At 42.4% G+C, this 23,771-nt stretch overlaps 2 protein-coding genes across 15 annotated transcripts in view; both read right to left on the bottom strand.

Annotated features, from left to right (window-relative positions):
* Positions 1-23,771, bottom strand: part of or30bv1 (odorant receptor, family 30, subfamily BV, member 1) — a 190,265-nt gene that overhangs the window by 28,983 nt on the left and 137,511 nt on the right. For 3 of the 12 annotated variants that reach the window (XM_073914219.1, XM_073914221.1, XM_073914216.1), the window contains exons 4-5: positions 8,433-8,536; positions 5,694-6,744 (exon numbers count right to left, since the gene is read on the bottom strand). The exons of 2 other annotated variants lie outside the window; for them this stretch is intronic. In XM_073914219.1, coding sequence (XP_073770320.1) covers positions 5,758-6,735 — 978 coding nt within the window. In that variant the 5' untranslated portion in view covers positions 6,736-6,744; positions 8,433-8,536 and the 3' untranslated portion in view covers positions 5,694-5,757. 12 annotated transcript variants of the gene reach the window in all.
* or30bu2 (odorant receptor, family 30, subfamily BU, member 2) lies at positions 1,178-5,380 on the bottom strand. Of its 3 annotated transcripts, none has more exons than XM_073913500.1 (2): positions 3,615-5,380; positions 1,178-3,545 (listed from the first exon to the last, which is right to left on the bottom strand). In XM_073913500.1, exon 2 carries the CDS (start codon positions 2,418-2,420, stop codon positions 1,461-1,463), a length of 960 nt encoding a protein of 319 aa, XP_073769601.1. In that variant the 5' UTR covers positions 2,421-3,545; positions 3,615-5,380; the 3' UTR covers positions 1,178-1,460.

Here is a 23,771-nt window from a genome sequence, read left to right as displayed (position 1 = left end):
CTAAATAAATCTATGTCTGGTTATTGAACCTATGAATTAAATGAATCTATGGCTGGCTATTGGTTCCTATAATATTCTCTGTTGGTTAGCCATGAAAGTTTTCTTTTAGGTAAACAGAATGTTCCCTCTATAAGAGAAAATGTCTGCAATGATCCTTTTCAGGTTATTTGTAAGTTGTTCCTTGTTCTGGGAAGGTTAGTACTTGTTTACCAAAACAAAACAAGAACATATAAAGAACATAATGGTAGCTGACATTGTTTCAATTACCTTTATGATAGATAAAGTTCTAAAAATCATTCTAAATACAATTGAACAGAGTTCACATTGAAAAGGCATAGAGAAGCCATAGCATTTCTAAAACAGTTATTATTGTAGTTGGTGTGAACCGTCCTTTAAAGTTGTGGTGTGAAATATATTTTACATTTAAAATGACTTTTTACTGCTTTATCTGATCAATTATCATCCTTGTGAGCTTTTACTATAGTCACTCATGAATACATGCATTGCGGCCTGAAATTCAGCAGTGATATCTATGATATACTTTTATACAGCAGTTTTTTTAAGTTCAAACAAGGCAAGAATCTGCTGTTTGATGAGTGATTTGAGACATTATGATAATCTTGTACTTTTTTGTCAATAGGAAATACTACTAATGAAATTCCCTAGCTAAAAACTGGCTAATTAAAACAGATAATAAAAACATAATTGATAAAAGATATGTATATACACACGGAAATACATTTCTACAAAATTGTTGCAAATAACTTATATGAGTTAAATTTAAACAAATTTAGCAGTTATTGTTTAAATTCAGCACAAATAAATTGTTTATTAACTTTTAGAAAATTTTTAAATCTAAGAAATAATCTTTGAAAAATTATTTATTTTCAGTGTGTAGTTCTGATTTATCCTTAATTAAAATACTTTAAAAATAATAAATATGATTGCAGTTTGTCATAAAACAGTCTGTTGTTTATAGTATAACATCTATATATATATCTATATATATCTATATCTATATATATATATATATATATATATATATATATATATATATATATATATATATATATATATATATATATATATATAAAAACTACAGTGTTAGAAGATATGTTCAATACACACTGTAGGTCAGATTAACTTCCTAGAAAAACAATGCATGTTACCCACGCCCTTACATATATGTCTTTATTTCTCTTAAGCATGAAAATATCATTTATCACCTGCTCACGGCAAAAGCCTGACAGAGAAAAGAACTTATTTGTTCTAAGTTTGATAAATGGAAAATGAATGAATGAATGTTTGATAAATGGCAATCATATGTGGAATATCACCGTATTAAAGGCCTATAATGTTAACAAATATTGTAAATGCATAAAATGGCACATATCAACTAAGGATTCATATAATGAGATTAATAAAAACAGCGATATGTAGAATATCATGTTTTAAACAAGCTAACCCTTTAAGTTAATCATGATTCTCTGAGTGCAAAATTTGAAAAAGACCTGTCTGATTTCTCTGATCCTTATGAAGTAAATGAAAGGGTTCATCAGTGGTGGAAGCAGACTGTAAAACATGACCAGTGCGATCTTCTCATTGTTGCTTGGGAGGTTATTACTGGAGAAAACCACAAAACGGGGCACAAAAAAGATGCTTATGATGGTGAGCTGTGTAGCACAAGTAGAAAAGGCTTTCAGTCGGCCTTTAGCATTTGCTATTTGAAGAACAGAAACCAGGATGCATGCATAGGAAAAGATGATGAAAGCAAAGGGCACAAGAAGCACAAACATTATTAAACAAAATGCAATGAAATTGGCATTGCTGGCATCAGCGCAGGCGAGCTGATTTATAGACGTACTATCACAAAAGCATTGAGCAATTATGTTTGGCCCACAAAATGGCAGTTTCAGTGTTTGTGTTAAGGTAATTGTTGGAGGAATCATTGCAGTGACCCATGAAAACCCTAATAATAGTCCCAACATGCGGTTTGTCATTAAAACAGGGTATCTGAGTGGGTGACAGATTGCTAAGTACCGATCTAGAGCCATGAGCATCATAATGAGACAGTTCAGAGCACCAAAATAGTGAATGAGCTGCCTTTGAAATAAACAAACGTAGAAGGAAATATAACCGTCATTAAACCAATAGCGAGAAATGACTTTCGGCAAAGCGACTGTGCAGAAGCAGATATCAGACACAGACAGACTCAGCATGATAATGTACATGGGCTTGTGGAGACTGCGCTCGATCACAAACAGAACCACAATGAGAGAGTTGCCGGTGATCACAGCGATGTAGATGCAGAATAAAAGCGCCGCTGTCAGGCTGTAGTATTTAGGCAGAAGTCCAGGAAAACCCATGATGAAAAACTCTGTTACAACAAAAGCTCTGGTTTCATTTCCCTCCTGTGACATACTGAAACAAAAGAACCTGTGATACTGTGCACACTTCACAACATTAGACAATATAAGATGTTTAAATTAATCAAAGAAACTACCCACATTTACAAATTTAAATTGTGTTGTTAAAATGACCAGTTTGTTTTGTATTTCGGCTAATTGCATGATTACCTTGCTCATTCCTCAGTAAGGTTTTGTGAAATCTGCTAGAATATTCCTGGCTCAGAGTGTCATATCTCTAATATCATTGCTACACTTGTGATTTCATTATTTTATAGCTGTTGAATCAGTGTTAAAGCCTGTAGGGTCCATCACGTCATGATCATGCTTTGAATCATTTGAGATTATGAAACTGGGCTGACCTTTGGGGTTTACTGAAATGAGATGCTAAATGCCTGTGTTGCATAATAACACATATTTACAAAGATAAAGAAACAAGTGGGAAACACATTTACTGTAAATTAATTTCAAATATTTGAAGACATCAATAAAATAGTAGTAATATAGTCTAAAAGTCACCAGCAGGTGGGCTAAAGAGAAAGGGTAACAAACTGCAATGCAAATACACACCATGTTACCTGGCACAAAACATAGTATGTTTCACCTACACGCACAGTATGTATGTCTGCATGCATGCATCCATCTGTCTGTCACTCTGGGGTCACCAAAGTAGACCTGCCAATTACTCTGGCATATGTTTTATGCCACGGATGCCATTCAAGCTGCAACTTAGCACTGGGAAAAACCCCTACACTCGCCTTCAAAACATATTCAAACACCAAAGCCTCTATCTCAGGTCCTGCCTCTCAGCAGTCCCCTGGTTATTGGTAAGCTTCCTCCTAGTTGTCATCTTGGTTGTTCAGAGCTGTCGTTGGTCCTGCACCACAGGTCCTCCCTCAGTTCTGTCTTGGCCACAGTGGTCCTGTTGTCAATCTAGGCTGCTTTTGGTCCTCCACCATGAGTTCTCCTTCCTTTAGTTCTGCATTGGGTCATCATCCTAGTAACTGTCCCCTTGTCACTCTAGGCTGCTGTTGGTCCTCCACTGCAGATCCTCCCTCAATTTTGTCTTCAGTCACCTTCTCAGCTGCTGGTCCTCCACTATGAGTCCTCCTTCCTTCAGTTCTGCAATGGGGCACCTTTCTCTCTGTTGTCCCCTGGTCACTTTGGGTTGCTACTGGTCCTCCTTTCTTTAGTTCTGCAGTTGGACACCTTCCCCTCATCTGTTCCCCGGTCAATTTGGGCTGCTGTCAGTCCTCCACCACAGGTAAACCTTACCTGCATTGTTCTGCATTGGGTCACCTTCCTCTCAGCTGTCCCCGGGTGATTCTGCGCTTATGTAAGTCCTCCACCATGGGTACACCTTCCCTCAGTTCTGCATTGGGTCACCTTCCTCTCAGCACTCCCCAGGTCACTCTAGGCTGCTTTTGGTCCTCCACTACTTTCACTCAGTTATGCTATGAGTCACCTTGCTCTCAGATGTCCCCTGATCATTGGTCAGCTTCCTCCTATTTCATCTCTAGCTTGTTCTGAGCTATTGTCAGTCCTGCACCATAGGTCCTCCCTCAGTTCTGTCTTGGGTTGCCTTCCTTTCAGCAGTCCCTTGGTCACTCTGGACTGCTGTTGGTCTCCAACCACAGGTCCTCCTGCAATTCTGCCTAAAGTCACCTCCCTCTCAGTGGTCTCCTGGTGACTTTGGGCTGCTGTTGGTCCTCTACCATGAGTCCTCCTTCCCTCAGTTTTATCTTGGGTTTGCTTCCTCTCAGCTGCCACTGGTCACACTGAGCTGCTATCAGTCCTCCACCACGGGTCCTCCCTTAGTCTTGTCTTGAGTCACCTTCCTCTCAGCTGTCTCCTGTTCTTTCTGGGCTGCTGTTAATTCTCCACCATGGGTCCTCCTTCCCTCAGTTCTGCATTGAGTCACCTTGCTGTCAGTTGTCACCTGATCACTCTAGGCTGATTTTAGTCCTCCACTACTTTCCCTCAGTTCTGCAGCGGGTCACCATGCACTCAGACCTCCCCTTGTCATAGCTCATCTTCCTCCTAGTTGGTTTCTGGGTTGTTCAGAGCTGTCATCAGTCCTGCACCACAGGTCTTCTCTCAGTTTTGTCTTGGGTTGCCTTCCTTTCAGCTGTCCTCAGGTCACTCTGGACTGCTGTTGGTCCTCCACTATGGGTCCTCCTTCCCTCAGTTCTTTAGTGGGTCACTCTGGGATGTTGTCAGTGTTCCACCTCGGGTACTCCTTCCCTCAGTTCTGCTTTGGGTCACATTTCTTCCAGGTGTTTCCAGTGTTGGTCTGAGATGTTGTTGGTCCTCTACCATAATTCCTCCCTGCCTCTATCAATTCTGCCTTGGGTGACCTATTTCTAAGCTGTCCCCCGGCCCCTTTCCATTGGGTCAGCTGTGAATCACATTTTTTTCGCCGGATGTCTTTTGGTTTACCCTAGTATTGGTTCTCTTCCACATGACTCCTCCTTCCCTCCCTCTCCCAATTCTGCTGTAGGTCACCATCAACTAAGCTTTTATCGATGTCTTCTTTGTTTCAATGAATCAGTAGAATGGATGCATTTTAAAAAGATAAATGTATTTGTTTTAAAAATTTACACTTTTCACATTGTACATTTGTTTTAATTTACATGAATTGTTATAAAGGTGATGCGTGGGTAGCTCTGTCACCTCATAGCAAGAAGGTTGCTGGTTCGAATCTCAGCTGGCATTTCTGTGTGGAGTTTGTATGTTCTCCCTGTGTTGGTATGGGTTTCCTCTGGGTGATACGGCTTCCCCCACAAGTCCAAAGACATGCTAGAGGTGATTTGGGTAGGCTAAATTGTCTGTAGTGTATGTGTGTTAATAATGGTGTATGGGTGTTTCCCAGTGATGGGTTGCAGCTGGATGGGCATTCACTGTGTAAAACACGTGCTGGATAAGTTGGCGGTTCATTCCACTGTGGTGACCCCTAATGAATAAAAGACTAAGCCAAAAAGAAAATGAATGAATGAATAATTGTTATAATGATGAATGTGTAAACAAAATGGGTGAAAATTCAATTTAGATTTCATTGGCAAATCTTAAATCTAGGCCTAATTATTTATGTGTAAATACTGTATTATGTGGAACTTATTACTTTAAATATTGTTTTTTTCAAGTGAATCTGATTTTCAACAACTTACTTTGACAAGTCTGTTAATCATTTAACTTTTATTAATGACGTCTTTTATTTGAAAGCACATATTATGAAGTTTTCTTGTACTGAAACCACCAGGTTTCATCAAAGGACTTCACACATCATAGTTAAACTGAACAATTGAACAAATCAGTTTATTTTTTGTATTAAAACTCCACAGAACAGATTATTTCAGAGAGTGATGACATTAATTTTGCAAGCTACTCTTAAGGCCTGTTGCCTGCTCACCCATCTGCTCACAATCATTCTGATCTCCTGTGTCCGCAAACAGTAGATGAACGGGTTTACCAGGGGTGGGACGAGGCAATAGATCAGTACGAGGAGTATTCTGAAATCTTTGCTGATCTGGATTTGCAGGAAAGTGGTAAGATAGACTGTAAAGCGTGGCATGTAAAACAGTGTGATGATGCACAACTGAGTGCTGCACGTGGCAAAACTCTTCCAGCGACTCTGAGAGCTTGACAGCCTCATAACGGATGCTATGATGTGACAGTAAGAGTAAATGATGCAAACTAGAGGAAGAAGTAGCACCAGCAGAGCCATACACAGGGCCACCAACAACTGCTTGCTGTTTTCAGCACATGCCAAGTTAGTGATGGAGATGTGATCACAGTAGCATTGAAGGATGAGGTTAGGGCCGCAGTAAGGAAGCTGTTGTGTGTCTAGCGTGGCTACTGTTGGTGCGATAAAAGCTGTTATCCAAGCAGTGGTAATTAGGATGTATGTTACATGGTTTGTCATAACAGTCTGGTATCTGAGAGAATAACAAATCGCCACATATCGATCAAGTGCCATAATCATCATTATCAGTGAATTTAAAGACCCAAAATAGTGGATTAGCTCCATTTGGAAGAAACAAGCATGGAAAGGGGTCGCTCCTGCATTAAACCAGTATTTGGATATGATCTTAGGCAGGGCAACAGTGGAGAAACACATATCAGATAATGCCAGACTTGCTAAGATGATGTACATAGGCTTCCTGAGGCTCTCCGTAGTGACAAACAGCACTAGAAAAAACATGTTTCCAGCCACTGTGGTTATGTAGATGACAAAGAAAATGGCAGAAACCAGGCCATAGTAGTCTGGATGCAGTCCAGGGATGCCCACAATAATAAACTCACTGATTGTCGTCCAGTTCTTCGATAGCATTTTGCAAATCTGCAAAGATTATATGTGAAAAGTGATTAATATTGTTTCATATTATTATTAATAATAATATAATCAGACTTTATATTTCAGTCATTTACCATTTACTTTATTTTGATGGAGCCCTTTAGACATTCTGTTAACTGTAAGCAACTTAGTAACTACATTTGTGATCTAATAGGTTATGTTTTGGTTTAACGGAATAAGTTGGCATATTTAGAAATTTGTTGAACATCTGGAGAACCATCAAAAAAAAAAGGTGCTAGCATATTAAGCAGACAGTCTATTATTACTCAGTTTCTTAACATGCAAAGTTACTTGTGTGTTACACTGAAAAACATTTTTAAAAAACCGGTACAAAGTTTATATGAAGTGTCTTTAAATATAGTATGTACTAACATATCAAATAAACAATTGATATAATGCATATACAGTTCAAGTCAGAATTATTAGCCCCCTTTGAATTTTTTTCTTTTTTTAAAAATATTTCCCAAATGCTGTTTAACAGAGCAGGGAAATTTGCACAATATGTCAGATAATATTTTTTTCTTCTGTAGAAAGTCTTATTTGTATTATTTTGGCTAAAATAAAAGCACATTTTAATATTTTAAACACCATTTTAAGGACAAATTTATTAGCCCCTTGAAGGCATTTTTGTTTTTGATAGTCTACAGAACAAACCATAGTTATACAATAACTTGCCTAATTACCCTAACTCGCCTAGTTAATCTAATTAACCTAGTGAAGCCTTTAAGTGTCACTTTAAGCTGTGTAGTGTCTTCAAAAATATCTAAAATATTATTTACTGTCATCATGGCAACGCTTAAATAAATCAGTTATTATAAATGAGTTATTAAAACTATTATGTTTAGAAATGTTTTGGAAAAATCTGCTCTCTGTTAAGCAGAAATTGGGGAAAAAAAAAAACAAAAAAACAGGGGGGCTAAAATTCAAGGTGGCTAATAATTCCGACTTCAACTGTATGTACACATGTATACAATGTAATTGCATTTAAAAATGTCTGTATGTGTTTACATCTTACATTTCTGTAAATACTCATATAACCCACACTTAAAGGATAGTTCGTACAAAAATTACATTTATACTCACTATTTGATCCACATAAACCCACATAAAAGATCTACTGAAAAATACTGATACCTGTCCACTGACTTCCATAATACTTTTTACTACTATGGAAGTCAGTGGAGACCATCATCTGTCTTGTTTCCAACATTCTTCAAACATAATAATGTTTTTTGAATTCAGCAGAAGAAACTCATACAGATTTGGAACAAAACGAGCGAGTAAACGGTGACAGAATTTTCATTGTTGGGTGAACTCCCCCATTAATCCTACCTTTACCACTAAACACATGCCTAAACTTAACCATATCCCACTGAAATACCAAGAATTGCTTTTAAATGCAACATGAACAAAAGCATATTATACTAAACAATTATTTTTCTTGACACTCTCTTTACAAACAATTACTGTAACAGTTGATAAAGACAGTTTTTAAAGCCAGGAACACGTTCAAAGCACTGTATAAAACAAAACAAAGCATTAAGGTAAGGTGTCATGTAGTTAGTGGCTTTGCACCTGGTATGTTGACTCTGAGGCCTAACTTACGACAAATACATTAGTGTGTGTCACATATATAGTGTTTGTTGCTATGTACAGAGTGGTTGGGACTTAACTTTTTTTTCCCCCTCATGATGACAAAGACCAGGCTTTAGGGATTGGGTGTCACTCAAAGTTCATGGAGTTGGCCTAACAAACAGGTAGAAACAGGCCCTGGTTTCTGTTGGCATGAAAGCCGGACAATGACATAAGAAAACTAGTAATTATAAAACTTTCAGACATCGGTGGACATTTAAATCATATTCATATTTAATCATACTATTCACTGAAAAATAGCATCAAAAATTGAGTAATACTTTAGTTTGAGGACCAATTCTTAATATTAACCAATGGCTTACCTGTTGATTACAGTTGAAGTTAGAATTATTAGCCCCCTAAATTATTATCCACCATTTATTTTTTCCCCAATTTCTTTTTAACGAAGAGAAGATTTTTTTTCAACACATAATAGTTTTAATTACTCATTTCTAATAACTGATTTATTTTATCTTTACCATGATGACAGTAAATAATATTTTACTAGATATTTTTTCAAGACACTTCTATACAGCTTAAAGTGACATTTAAAGGCTTAACTAATTTAACTAGGCAGGTTAGGGTAATTAGGCAAGATATTGTATAACAATGGTTTGTTCTGTAGACTATCAAAAAATATATAGCATAAAGGGGCTAATAATTTTAACCTTAAAATGGTGTTTAAAAAAATTAAAACTGCTTTTATTCTAGCTTAAATAAAACAAATACGACTGTCTCCAAAGAAAAAAATATTATCAGACATAAAGTGAAAATGCCCTTGCTCTGTTAAATATCATTTGGGAAATATTAAAAAAAGGAAGAAAGAAAAAAAAAATCAAAGGGGGGCTAATAATTCTGACTTCAACTGTATACAGATATTGGTTGTTTATTTGTACTTATAAACTACATATTCTGCATGACCTTTATTCCACATCCCCATTACCCATACCTAAACCCAACTACTACTTTCATAACTATTAATAAGCAGCAAATTAGGAGTTTGTTGATTAATTTGTACTTTATAATAAAGTGGGAACTCTATAAACTCTCTATAGTAGGGGTGTCCAAACTCAGTCCTGGAGGGCCGGTGTCCTGGAAAGTTTATCTCCAACTTGCTTCAACAGACCTGCCAGGAAGTATCTAGTATAGCTTGATTAGCTGGCCCAGGTATGTTTGATTAGGGTTGGAGCTAAACTCTCCTGGACACCTGCCTTCTAGGACCGAGTTTGGACACCCCTGCTCTATAGGGACTTAAAATGCTTTTATATTTCACAACAATAACAGAAGACAAAGCACATTCAAATGTTGAAGTAAAACATAAATGTAGTCTAATAATAAAAGAACACTTTTTATTTAATGTTAATTGTAATTACTGAATTATCTGTTAAAATTGAACATCTTTTACATTTGTTTTATAAAGCTTCTTGTGAAATATAACATATATTTTACAATTCTTATAAAATATGAAACATAGTTGATTATTAAAATACTATTAAATCTCTTAAAGTTGCCATCAACAAGATAACACAGAATGTTTTCTTCCTCAGATCTCAGGTGGTTTTCAGTGTTTGTGATTGTCAGTGTCTTCATTAATTGCTCCTGTCACTCATCCACTCTGTGAAAATTCTCTAAGGCCTGATTTCCCTTCAGTCTGTGCTCATCAGGGTCTGTCTGGTTTCTCCAGAGAGCAAATTAAGAGCGTGTAGCAAATATGTTGACACTCTTCAGACAAACAGCAGTCACAGTGTTTACATGAAGCACTTTCTAATGATCTCTAATGTCCATTTCACAAAGCACCTCTTCTATAGAAAGAGAAACATTAAAAATAAAAACAAATAAGAGCTAATATTGCATTGGGTCAGAACATTTACATACCAAACTTATTTACACATATGTATATTATAAAGGTTTGCCCAGAGGAGTCTGGTTATATATCATTTGCATATTTATATTTTATTACATATACCGTTAAAGTCAGAATTATACAATTATTAACCACCCTGAATTATTATTAGCCCCCGTTTATCACCCCCCCCATTTCTTAATCATAATAGTTTTAATAACTCATTTCTAATAACTGACTCATTTTATCTGTACCATGATGACAGTAAATATTTGACTAGATATTTTCAAGAAACTATACAGCTTAAAGTGACATTTAAAGGCTTAACTAGGGTAATTAGTCAGGTTAGGGTAATTAGGCAAGTTATTGTATAACGATGGTTTGTTCTGGAGACAGTATAACAATTTAAAAAAAAAAAAGCTTAAAAGGGCTAATAAGTTTGACCTTAAAATTGTTCATAAAAAATTTAAAGCTGCTTTTAATTACAGCCAAAATAAAACAAATAAGACTTTTTTCTATTGAGCTAATAATTCTGACTTCATGTTCATGGTAAAAATGTAAATAAACAATTGCTTTGGGATTCTCTGGAGTTTTTGGTTTCTGATTCTGAATTACATTGTGAGGCCTCAAAACATTTGATGTTCAACATTTCATATTTGATATCAGTTTAAAATATCACATTATAGAGTTTTAAGATAAATGTTGGGGCAGAGATCAAGTTACCTTAATGCCTTTTTTAAAAAAAATAAACAGAAAACTATTAATCAAACTACTAGCAACAGTTAATGAACACACATTTGTCCTGTTTATTGAATCTTAATCCCCCTTCAGCCTCCAGGTTCTCAGTGGGGCCAAGCTGCTAATACACTGATGATATAACTCAATAATTGATTAATAGATCTGCTGGGAAAAGAAAACATCTTCATGTAAGATTTATTAACACCACTTAATATATTCTCAAAGGATAATAAAACCAACTGATGGCACTTCTACAACTGCAATGTTTCTGTGAAATGCTAGTCTATGTTATTGGAAAAAAAGGTTTTTGTGATTTCCAAGAGGTTTTCTTGCATATAGTTTATTAATGAAACTATTTGTTTGCTTCTGATTTATTTTTAGTACACTTAAAAAAACCTGCAAAATTATTGCAAACAATTTATGAGTTTAATTAAGCAAAAAAAAAAAATTATTTAGTAATGTTAACTTAATTTGTTTAATTAAATTCAGCCCAAAAAATTGTTTACAACCTCTTAAAACATTTTAGTAAATCCAAAAAATCATCCTTTAATAATTTTTTTCAGTGTAGCTGTGCAGATTTCATTTTAAAATATTTAGTATTTACATTCATGTTCTTGACTTTGTTATTGATTTACTTTGTTATTATTGATAAGTTTTAATAAAGAAAATATAAGGAAAAGACCTATAATATCTGGTCTAAAAATCAGGCCTACTGCATATCATGTCTCCCTGTGTCAAATGTGTTTAAAGTTTTCTCTATGGGCAACTGATCACAGCATACCATTTTTGGTTATGAAATACTCTGAACATCAATAAATGAGAAAATACAATATGTATTTAAGTAATGTCCATTTAAAAATCGTTCAAATTTTAATGTGGTCTTTTTTTATTTTTATTTTATTTTACTGTTTTATTGTTTTTTTTTTTTTATAGCTTTGTTAGCCTTGTATGCCTGTTAGGGCTTTGGGACTGATAATAGCGCATTATAAATAAAATTTATTTTTATTATTATTATTAAAAATGTAAAGGCTTCATAAAAGTTGCTTCATCTGTGTCTTCAGCCACATTTACAGGTTGATCGTGCTCATCTGTTTTATTTGAAAAGTCTAGTAAGAAAAAGAAAGCATGTTTGCATTAGATTAAAAAGATTTGCATTGTCATGTTAATGCAAATTTGTGACAGTGTGAAATTTCCAATGGGTTTTCTAAAATATTAAAAAATATAGGGGGCATCACGATGGCTGAATGGTTAGCACTGTCGCCTCACAGCAAGAAAGTCGCTGGTTCGTGTCCCGGCTAGGTAAGTTGGCATTTCTGTGTGGAGTTTCCATGTTCTCCCCATGTTGGCGTGGGTTTTCTCCACAGTCCAAAGACATGCACTATAGATGAATTGAATAAACTAAATTGGCCGTAGTGTATGTGTGTGTATGGATGTGGGTTGAAGATGGAAGGGCATCTGCTGTGTAAAACATATGCTAAAATAGTTGGCGGTCCATTCCGCTGTGGGGACCCCTGACTAATAAAGGGACTAAGCCGAAGAAAAATGACTGAGTGAATGAATTAAAAATGATATTTTAAAACAAAAACCCTGATACATATTTTTTTTAACCCTATCTCTACCTCTACAGACTGCGTGTTAAATTAATAACTATGCTCTGATCTTCAATGATCTGTCATATGCATGAAGGTTAAAAATCACAGAGATCTCAAAGACTGGCATTATCCACATTAATTGGTGTCACTTTTTTACATCACCCTGCTATGATCATTCTCTCTGGTCTGCTTTCCCATCTGTCTGTGTTCTTCAGTGTCTGTCAAGTATCTCCAGAGAGCAAATTAAGAGCATGTAGCAAATATGTTGACACTCTTCAGATGAACAGCAGTGACAGTGTTTTCTGCGTTTAATGACATCAAACCTCATGATATCAAATCTCAAATGGTTCTCTGTAAGGGCCACTTCAATCAAAACATCAATGTTTGTTTAGGCTGAAGGAGATATCTAGATGGGTTAAATGAATAGGCTAATAGGCTATTTTTCATAACCCTAATACGATATGTAGAAAGTCACTCAAATACTGTATGTAAACTTTCTATGTTTTATTTGCCAGCTGATGAGCGGTGACACATGAAAATGATTGTAATAAAGTTTGCAGCTAGTACCTTTGATGCACTAAAATATAGATGAACAATATCAAGGTTTTTCTGTAAAGGTCTCTAAAAATCAGAATATAACAAACTTTAAATCCATAAAAAAATTTAATCAGAAAAAAAAAACTGTAAATCCATTGGGGGCATTGCACGCTCAAATGCACAACGGTGTCAAGAGTTTAATACACTGATGATCTGAATTAATAACAGATCACGATATTAATGTCTCTATTGGGAAATGACAGAAGCAAACAATTAATTTTCTGTTTATTCATCCTCTAAATGTCTTCGCTGTTCTATTGCATACCTAATATTTTTTTTTAATTTCGTTGATCATTCTTTTATTTTCCAGTGTTGTGTTTTAAGACTGATAATCACTATTTTTGTAACAAAGTACTGAATTAATTCTATTAAGATAAAACTATAATATACTTAAATATTGGATCACAGCTTTCTGTATTTCTCAATACGCTTTTTTTTAATCTTCCTTAACTAACACCTCAAGATCCACTCATGGCTATTTCTTTGAATGTTGCATAGAGGCCTAAAACACAACTGACTGGCTTTTAAGTCTAATGTGCAGCATATTGTCCTAACTATATGCAATAAAAGACATCCTGTTTATGTTAAAAGGATTTTTTGTCTGTCCACAACATTGACGTGAAAAATGTGCAGTGTTTTTATGTTAAATTGCAGCTAAAACAACAGCATAAACTACTATGTATTGATCACCTCAGGTGCTGATTATGTGCTTTATTCAGTGTAAATTTTACTTTTCATGTGGTATTTATAGCTACTGAAAGCGGAAGCAAATAGTTCACCTCAGATCTTGAAAATAAAATAACTAGCTAACAGTTTGAAAATGAATGTTAGAACTGTCTGGTGCAGACATACAAATTGCTTGTCGCTGGAATCTTGTTGTGTTGTGTGTTGTTAGGACACAGTGTAAAACTACATTTAATAGTTTGCAAACACCTGCACACTAGAAATATTTTTCCTTGTCCACGGTTTGCTCCAGAAGTTATCAGTGACAAAGGGGTCTTTGTACACTAAAAAAGGATGGCTATTCAAATGTTCTTTGCAAATTGTCCAAAAAACACATTCTTTTATCTGAGAAATATTGCTAAGTTATGAAGTATGCTATCTATCTCAGATGCAGAAAAGCTAGTTCATGCTTTTATGACATCTAGGCTGGATTACTGTGATGCTCTGTTCACTGGTTTGCCCATCATCCTCTTTTAATAAACTTCAGTTGGTGCAAAATGCAGCTGCCAGAGTTTTTACCAGGTCTAGAAAATATGATCATATCACACCAATTTTATTGCCTGTTAAGTTCCATATTAATTACAAAATATTGATTCTTACCTACAAAGCTTTAAATGATCCAGCTCCTGTTTATCTAACCAACCTTTTGTCTCGCTACAATCCAACCCGCTCTAACATCTCAAAATTAATAGCTTCTGGTAGTACCTCAAATAGCAAAGTCTACTAAAAGAGCCCAAAAGTCAAGCCTTCTCATTTATGGCTCCTAAACTCTGGAATAGCCTTCCTGATAATGTTCGAGGCTCAGGCACACTCTCTGTTCAAAACTAGATTAAATCACTTTTTTTTAGTAAAGCATACACACACAATGCATCACATGATTGTTGCATGCATGATGATGATGCATGGGTGTGCTCCACACTCTTCCTGTCTTAATGCACCAGACATTTTTTTTTTTTAGAAATACTCAGATACTTTACATCTTTGTTTTTATGTTTATTTATCTAACTACTATTTTTTATAGCACTTAATTTTTGCATTGATATTTAATATCTTGTTTAAATACAATATGAACAGCAGCTACGCTAATTGTTTTATGTATTCCCTATTTCCACCTGGGGATAGTCATTCCGAGGCCTCTAAAGATCAGTCAGTGCCATTGATGTGATACAAGACCTGTGAAGAGATGATGCCAAGGCATTCATAATCCTGGACCAGGCTGTATCCTGAGCAGATGCTGTGGCGGTCATAGAGGAGCAGAGAGCATGAGATTGATTCTTGAAAGACCCAGTGACAGACAAGTCTTCGCATTGATCCTGTGGGCCAGCCTGAACACCAGCCGGTGACCTACTAACACCTGCAGCTTCTTCATGATGGATAACGTTCGAGGTTACTAAAGTAACCCTTCGTTCCCCGAGGAGGGGAACGGAAGCACTATAAGTGGATTTGATTGTAAAATCCACGCATTGGGAGGTTCGGTTCAGAAGCTACTCGTCTGAAAGAGTATTGAACGGGCCAATTAAGAATGAATTGGCAGCGCAAGCCTGCGCAGGTGAGCGGCATAAGCAATCAACTGAGTATATAAGCTCACCTGGCGCCAGCAGACGCTATCCTTTTTAAGCTGAAGAGACTTTCAACAGCTAAGGGACAGTCATTATGGCGACGGAGTATAGTGCTTCCGTTCCCCTCCTCGGGGAACGAAGGGTTACTTTAGTAACCTCGAACGTTCCCCTTCGGGGGGAACTTCAGCACTATAAGTGGATTTGATTGTAAAATCCACGCATTGGGAGCCCATTGAAAGCGCCATAATGACTGCACCTTACCAACACCCCCGATGAGGAGATAGTCAAGCAAGCGTGACGCACCCACATCATGGGGGGCGCGGTCCTCCAACGTGTCCCTGGCCCTAATTTATCCTACTTCAACAGAAGTTTTACGGATTTATATATATTTTTTGGGAAGTCGTGAGCATCTAGATAATTCTAGGAAAATACGACAGTACGTTGGGAAGCGTGCAATCCCGATAGGGAGGACGCTGCGGAGGCCATCCGTTACCCAAGGGGGGATAGATGGCAGAATTTACATATGGACTAGCCCTAAAAAGGGGGAGTACGCATAGCAAAAGAGTGGTTAGCGGGGAGGGAAGACACGGGTCCGCCCAGGGGGGGGACTTAACCGTGGCGGAATAAGCATATGGGATCGCCTAGTGGGGATCACGCATAACAGGCACCTTTACCCAAAACGCGGGCTGACCAGCGGGCAGACCTACAACGTAGTGGGCCAGCAAGTGACTCCTCCGCTGAGTCAGTGCTGGGGGCCACGGAGGAATCTGCAGGGCTCACCTGACGGGGAACTTTACTGACAGATAAAAAGGCGCACGTATCTCCGTGTTAGGGAAAATGGCGCAGCAAGCGTGTTTCAACACCCTACCGAATTGTTTCCTCAATCACCAAGGGTTACCTAATACCCTTGAGGAAACCGGCTCCACTCGCAGATTGTAAAACCTTGCAAATGTGTTGGGTGTCACCCAGCCCGCAGCTCTACAGATGTCTGTTAGAGGGGCGCCGCGTGCGCGCGCTCGAGAGGATGCGAAGCTCCGAGTGGAGTGCGCACGCGCTCTCGGGGGACGCGGCTCATCTCGGCTCTGATAGTGAAAGAAAGGCATCCACAATCTAGTGGGAACTTATTTCGGTACGGCACTTCCCTGCTGCCGACCGCTATAACAGACGAAGAGCTGCTCAGATGATCTAAACTCTGAGTGCGGTCCGGATAATACGCAAAACGCGAACTGGACAATAAAGAAGGGCTGGGTCTGCCTCCTCCGAGGGCAGCGCTTGCAGGCTCACTACCTCGTATTAATACGGAGTGGTAGGAACCTTGGGCACATATCGCGGGCGGGTCTCAGGACGTGAGAGAAGCCAGCCCAATTACAGGCACGAGTCACTGACCGAAAAATGCCTCCGGGTCCCCGACCCTCTAATCGATATCAACGCGACCAGCAGAGCTGTCTTCAGGGACAGAAAGATACTGAGTCGAGGATCGAAGGGATCTGACGCGGCTTGTGTAGCGAGGGCGAGATCCTAAGAGGGCATGAGAGGGGGCGGGGTGGATTAATTCGCTTAACGCCCCTGAGGAACCGGATGATGAGGTTATGCGTTCCCACGGTGCCGCCAGCCACCGCGTTATGAGAGCGGAGATGGCAGCCACGTAACCTTGAGTGTGGAGGGTGACAGCCTGCTCTCCAACTTCTCTCGGCGTAAAGAAAGCACAACGCTGATCTGCCAAATTACGGGGTCTTCTCAGCGAGAGACACACCATTCAGTGAATAGACTCCACGTCAGGGCATAGGCGCACTCGGGGAGGGGGCTCTAGCCCGAGTGACGGTATTAGCCACCGCAATCGGAGGTTACCTAAGTCTTCCTCGCGTCTAAAAATCTCTTCAAAGATCGGCGAGGGTGCCAGGTGGTGCCCTGTCCCTGAGAGAGTAGGTGCTCTCTCGAAGGGACTGCCAGGGGAGGGCTATCGCGAGGGAGAGCTCTGACATCCAGGTCCGGTTGAGCCAGAGGGGCGCAACCAGCAACCTGTTCCTCGTCCTCCCTGACCTTGCACAGTAACTGCGCGAGCAGGCTCACTGGGGGAAACGCGTATTTGCGCGTGCCCCGAGGCCAGCTGTAAGCCAGTGCATCCGTGCCAAGAGCACTCGGTCAGGGAAAGAACAACTGGCAATGAGCGATCTCGGGGGAAGCAACAGATCGATCTGGGCTTCCCCGAATCGCGCCCATATCAGCTGAACAGACTCGGGGTGGAGTCTCCATTCTCCAGGACGCAAGGCTGCTTTTATGACATCTAGGCTGGATTACTGTGATGCTCTGTTCACTGGTTTGCCCATCATCCTCTTTTAATAAACTTCAGTTGGTGCAAAATGCAGCTGCCAGAGTTTTTACCAGGTCTAGAAAATATGATCATATCACACCAATTTTATTGCCTGTTAAGTTCCATATTAATTACAAAATATTGATTCTTACCTACAAAGCTTTAAATGATCCAGCTCCTGTTTATCTAACCAACCTTTTGTCTCGCTACAATCCAACCCGCTCTAACATCTCAAAATTAATAGCTTCTGGTAGTACCTCAAATAGCAAAGTCTACTAAAAGAGCCCAAAAGTCAAGCCTTCTCATTTATGGCTCCTAAACTCTGGAATAGCCTTCCTGATAATGTTCGAGGCTCAGGCACACTCTCTGTTCAAAACTAGATTAAATCACTTTTTTTTAGTAAAGCATACACACACAATGCATCACATGATTGTTGCATGCATGATGATGATGCATGGGTGTGCTCCACACTCTTCCTGTCTTAATGCACCAGACATTTTTTTTTTTTTAGAAATACTCAGATACTTTACATCTTTGTTTTTATGTTTATTTATCTAACTACTATTTTTTATAGCACTTAATTTTTGCATTGATATTTAATATCTTGTTTAAATACAATATGAACAGCAGCTACGCTAATTGTTTTATGTATTCCCTATTTCCACCTGGGGATAGTCATTCCGAGGCCTCTAAAGATCAGTCAGTGCCATTGATGTGATACAAGACCTGTGAAGAGATGATGCCAAGGCATTCATAATCCTGGACCAGGCTGTATCCTGAGCAGATGCTGTGGCGGTCATAGAGGAGCAGAGAGCATGAGATTGATTCTTGAAAGACCCAGTGACAGACAAGTCTTCGCATTGATCCTGTGGGCCAGCCTGAACACTAGCCGGTGACCTACTAACACCTGCAGCTTCTTCATGATGGATAACGTTCGAGGTTACTAAAGTAACCCTTCGTTCCCCGAGGAGGGGAACGGAAGCACTATAAGTGGATTTGATTGTAAAATCCACGCATTGGGAGGTTCGGTTCAGAAGCTACTCGTCTGAAAGAGTATTGAACGGGCCAATTAAGAATGAATTGGCAGCGCAAGCCTGCGCAGGTGAGCGGCATAAGCAATCAACTGAGTATATAAGCTCACCTGGCGCCAGCAGACGCTATCCTTTTTAAGCTGAAGAGACTTTCAACAGCTAAGGGACAGTCATTATGGCGACGGAGTATAGTGCTTCCGTTCCCCTCCTCGGGGAACGAAGGGTTACTTTAGTAACCTCGAACGTTCCCCTTCGGGGGGAACTTCAGCACTATAAGTGGATTTGATTGTAAAATCCACGCATTGGGAGCCCATTGAAAGCGCCATAATGACTGCACCTTACCAACACCCCCGATGAGGAGATAGTCAAGCAAGCGTGACGCACCCACATCATGGGGGGCGCGGTCCTCCAACGTGTCCCTGGCCCTAATTTATCCTACTTCAACAGAAGTTTTACGGATTTATATATATTTTTTGGGAAGTCGTGAGCATCTAGATAATTCTAGGAAAATACGACAGTACGTTGGGAAGCGTGCAATCCCGATAGGGAGGACGCTGCGGAGGCCATCCGTTACCCAAGGGGGGATAGATGGCAGAATTTACATATGGACTAGCCCTAAAAAGGGGGAGTACGCATAGCAAAAGAGTGGTTAGCGGGGAGGGAAGACACGGGTCCGCCCAGGGGGGGGACTTAACCGTGGCGGAATAAGCATATGGGATCGCCTAGTGGGGATCACGCATAACAGGCACCTTTACCCAAAACGCGGGCTGACCAGCGGGCAGACCTACAACGTAGTGGGCCAGCAAGTGACTCCTCCGCTGAGTCAGTGCTGGGGGCCACGGAGGAATCTGCAGGGCTCACCTGACGGGGAACTTTACTGACAGATAAAAAGGCGCACGTATCTCCGTGTTAGGGAAAATGGCGCAGCAAGCGTGTTTCAACACCCTACCGAATTGTTTCCTCAATCACCAAGGGTTACCTAATACCCTTGAGGAAACCGGCTCCACTCGCAGATTGTAAAACCTTGCAAATGTGTTGGGTGTCACCCAGCCCGCAGCTCTACAGATGTCTGTTAGAGGGGCGCCGCGTGCGCGCGCTCGAGAGGATGCGAAGCTCCGAGTGGAGTGCGCACGCGCTCTCGGGGGACGCGGCTCATCTCGGCTCTGATAGTGAAAGAAAGGCATCCACAATCTAGTGGGAACTTATTTCGGTACGGCACTTCCCTGCTGCCGACCGCTATAACAGACGAAGAGCTGCTCAGATGATCTAAACTCTGAGTGCGGTCCGGATAATACGCAAAACGCGAACTGGACAATAAAGAAGGGCTGGGTCTGCCTCCTCCGAGGGCAGCGCTTGCAGGCTCACTACCTCGTATTAATACGGAGTGGTAGGAACCTTGGGCACATATCGCGGGCGGGTCTCAGGACGTGAGAGAAGCCAGCCCAATTACAGGCACGAGTCACTGACCGAAAAATGCCTCCGGGTCCCCGACCCTCTAATCGATATCAACGCGACCAGCAGAGCTGTCTTCAGGGACAGAAAGATACTGAGTCGAGGATCGAAGGGATCTGACGCGGCTTGTGTAGCGAGGGCGAGATCCTAAGAGGGCATGAGAGGGGGCGGGGTGGATTAATTCGCTTAACGCCCCTGAGGAACCGGATGATGAGGTTATGCGTTCCCACGGTGCCGCCAGCCACCGCGTTATGAGAGCGGAGATGGCAGCCACGTAACCTTGAGTGTGGAGGGTGACAGCCTGCTCTCCAACTTCTCTCGGCGTAAAGAAAGCACAACGCTGATCTGCCAAATTACGGGGTCTTCTCAGCGAGAGACACACCATTCAGTGAATAGACTCCACGTCAGGGCATAGGCGCGCTCGGGGAGGGGGCTCTAGCCCGAGTGACGGTATTAGCCACCGCAATCGGAGGTTACCTAAGTCTTCCTCGCGTCTAAAAATCTCTTCAAAGATCGGCGAGGGTGCCAGGTGGTGCCCTGTCCCTGAGAGAGTAGGTGCTCTCTCGAAGGGACTGCCAGGGGAGGGCTATCGCGAGGGAGAGCTCTGACATCCAGGTCCGGTTGAGCCAGAGGGGCGCAACCAGCAACCTGTTCCTCGTCCTCCCTGACCTTGCACAGTAACTGCGCGAGCAGGCTCACTGGGGGAAACGCGTATTTGCGCGTGCCCCGAGGCCAGCTGTAAGCCAGTGCATCCGTGCCAAGAGCACTCGGTCAGGGAAAGAACAACTGGCAATGAGCGATCTCGGGGGAAGCAACAGATCGATCTGGGCTTCCCCGAATCGCGCCCATATCAGCTGAACAGACTCGGGGTGGAGTCTCCATTCTCCAGGACGCAAGGCTGCCGTGAGAGCGCATCGGCTGCACGGTTGAGCTTGCCTGAATATGAATGGCGTGCAGCGATTTCAGCCGCGGATGACTCCAGAGGAGCAGACGGCGGGCGAGCTGAGACATGCGGCGAGAGCGCATACCCCCTATACGGCTGATATACGCCACCGCCGCCGTACTGTCCGTCCTGACCAGCACGTGTTGCCGCTCCAGCACCGGAAAAAAACGGTGGAGAGCGAGGAACACTGCCAACAGCTCCAGGCGATATGCCAATGCAACTGGGTACCTTTCCACAGGTCCGCAGCCGCATACCCGCAACGCACAGCCCCCCAGCCCGTGTTGGAAGTGTCTGCTGAAACGACAAAAAGACTGGACGCCTGTTCTAGAGACACCCAGGCCTGTAGGAACGAGGGGTCGCTCCAAGGGCTGAGGGCGCGGCGACACAGCGCAGTAAAAGAGACTCGGTGTGCGCGCGCGTGCCATGCGCGTCTGGGGACTCGATCGTGATTAGCCAGTGCTGAAGTGGTCTCATATAGAATAATCCGAGCGGCATGAAGCGGCTGCGGATGCCATATGCCCCAGGAGCCTCTGAAATAGTTTCAGTGGGACCACTATTTTACTGTCGAGCTCTCTCAGACAGTACAGCATCAGCTGAGCGCGCTCTCCGGAGAGGCGCGCTGCCATGGTGACCGAGTCCAACTCCAGCCCGAGAGAAGAGATCCTCTGCACGGGGGCGAGTTTGCTCTTTTCTCGGTTGACCTGAAACCCCCACAGGTGGAAGTGCCAGAGCACTTTGTCTCTGTGCATAATCAACTGCTCCGAGAGAGGGCAAAAATCAGCCAGTCGTAAAGAAATCGAGTATGCAGATGCCCGCGAGCCGAAGGGGCGCTGAGGCACCCTCCGCGGGCTTGGTGAGGACCAGCGGAGACAGAGAGAGCCCGAAGGGGAGGGCTTTGTATTGCCAAGCTCGACCTTCAAACGCAAACCGCAGAAACTGTCGGTGGCGAGGAAGAGTGGAGACATGGAAATACGCGTCCATCAGGTCTAATGCTGCAGACCAACCCAGAGGACGAACGCACCGGAGGATGCGCTTCTGCGTGAGCATTCTGAACGGCAGCTTGTGCAGGCAGCGGTTCAAAACGCGCAGATCTAGGATTGGCCGTGACCCACTGCTCTTTTTGGGCACGATGAAGTGTGGGCTGTAAAACCCGCTCTCCATCTCGGCTGGAGGGAGCGGCTCGATTGCATCCTTCGCCAGGAGGACAGCAATCTCCTCTCGCAAGACAGGGGCGGACAGGGGGCTGACCCTGGTGAATACACACCCGTGACTTGGGGGGCCGTTTCGCGAACTGAATCGCATAGCCGAGTCTGATTGTGCGTATGAGCCACCGCGAAGAGCTGGCCCGCGCTAACCAGGCAGGCAGAGCTCCCGCTAATGGACTCATTGCTACAATCGCTGACGTACCAGCAGTGGGGCAGCGCGGAGTGGGTGTGCTGATCCGGGAAGCTTGCGGGTCCCACGGAAAAGCTGGAGGTGAGATATTTGCTCTCACTCCAAACCCGAGCTCCGGAGAGGAGGCTTGAGGGGTGGGAGAAAGGAGACCGTCCTCCCAGCGCTCGTGAGCCACTGGCGAAACGCACCGAATCTGCAAGCTAGAAAGCATAGCGTCCCAGACTGGCAGATTTCGGGCTGTCACATCTGGGGAAGTGAAAAGTGCCCTTTCATAATGTTTTCATGGCAGTAAAAAGTGCCGTTGGAAATGGGGCCCCGCCCTCCAGCGGGGAAAGAGCAAGTTCCCTCTTCTCCAGATGGCCTGTCCCAGGGGCGCTTCGCGGTCCGTTGCCGGACTTAGCGGCGTTCTGGGCAGGGGGGCTGCCTGCTTCTGAGGTGCCCGACGCGCTCGCTTCGCCGGAGGCTTGTGCGGGGGCGGAGCAGCTCTCGTAGGCGGGCGCCTTCGGCGAGGAGCAGGTATGAATGGCACGGCGGGCGGAGCGGGCTACGGACCGCCGATAAGACATCACCCACCAACTGCTCTCTCACCGCCTTGAATTCCTGGGTGAATTCACAGACAGTGTCGCCGAACCAGGGGTGGCGCTCCTGGACCACTAATGTGGACAACGTCCTCCCCAACGCACACGCAGCGGACTCAGTAGTCCGAAGAGCTAAGTCGGCGGCGGTGCGAAGCTCGTAAGCCTGGGTTGGACCCACCCTTGTGCAGCTCGGCCAGCGCCTGCGCTTGGTAGCGCTGGTAGGTGGCTATCGCATGCAAGGCGGAAGCAGCCTGGCCCGCAGCTATGTAAGCTCTAGCTCCGAGGGAGGTAGATAACTTACAGGCTTTGGATGGGAGACGAGGCGGACCCCGCCAAGAAGAGGCGCCGCGCGGATTTACCGCCATCGCGCACTCAACCTGAGGAATCGCCACATACCCCCTGGTTGTTTCACCGTCAAGAGTGGTTAGGGTGGAGGAACACGCAGCACGAGCAGAAAAAAGTGCTTTACAAGACCGCGTGAGCCTACTGTGCACCTCCGGGAAGAAGGGAACGCCCCTCTAGTCGGTCCGGCCGCGGAGCTGGGGGATAAACCATCTCCAACCCACGGCCGAAGCAGCCCGGGAAAGCACGGCTAACATGTCCGTTTCAGGATCCGTA

Source organism: Danio rerio, chromosome 10 (genome assembly GCF_049306965.1).
Source record: "Danio rerio strain Tuebingen ecotype United States chromosome 10, GRCz12tu, whole genome shotgun sequence".
Classification (NCBI taxonomy): domain Eukaryota; kingdom Metazoa; phylum Chordata; class Actinopteri; order Cypriniformes; family Danionidae; genus Danio; species Danio rerio.
Note: the sequence above shows the minus strand (reverse complement) of the source record. Positions and strands in the feature narration are given on the sequence as shown.

Excerpts from the sequence above, each read along its gene's own strand:
- or30bu2 (XM_073913500.1), bottom strand. The coding sequence starts at position 2,420 with ATGTCACAGGAGGGAAATGAAACCAGAGCTTTTGTTGTAACAGAGTTT.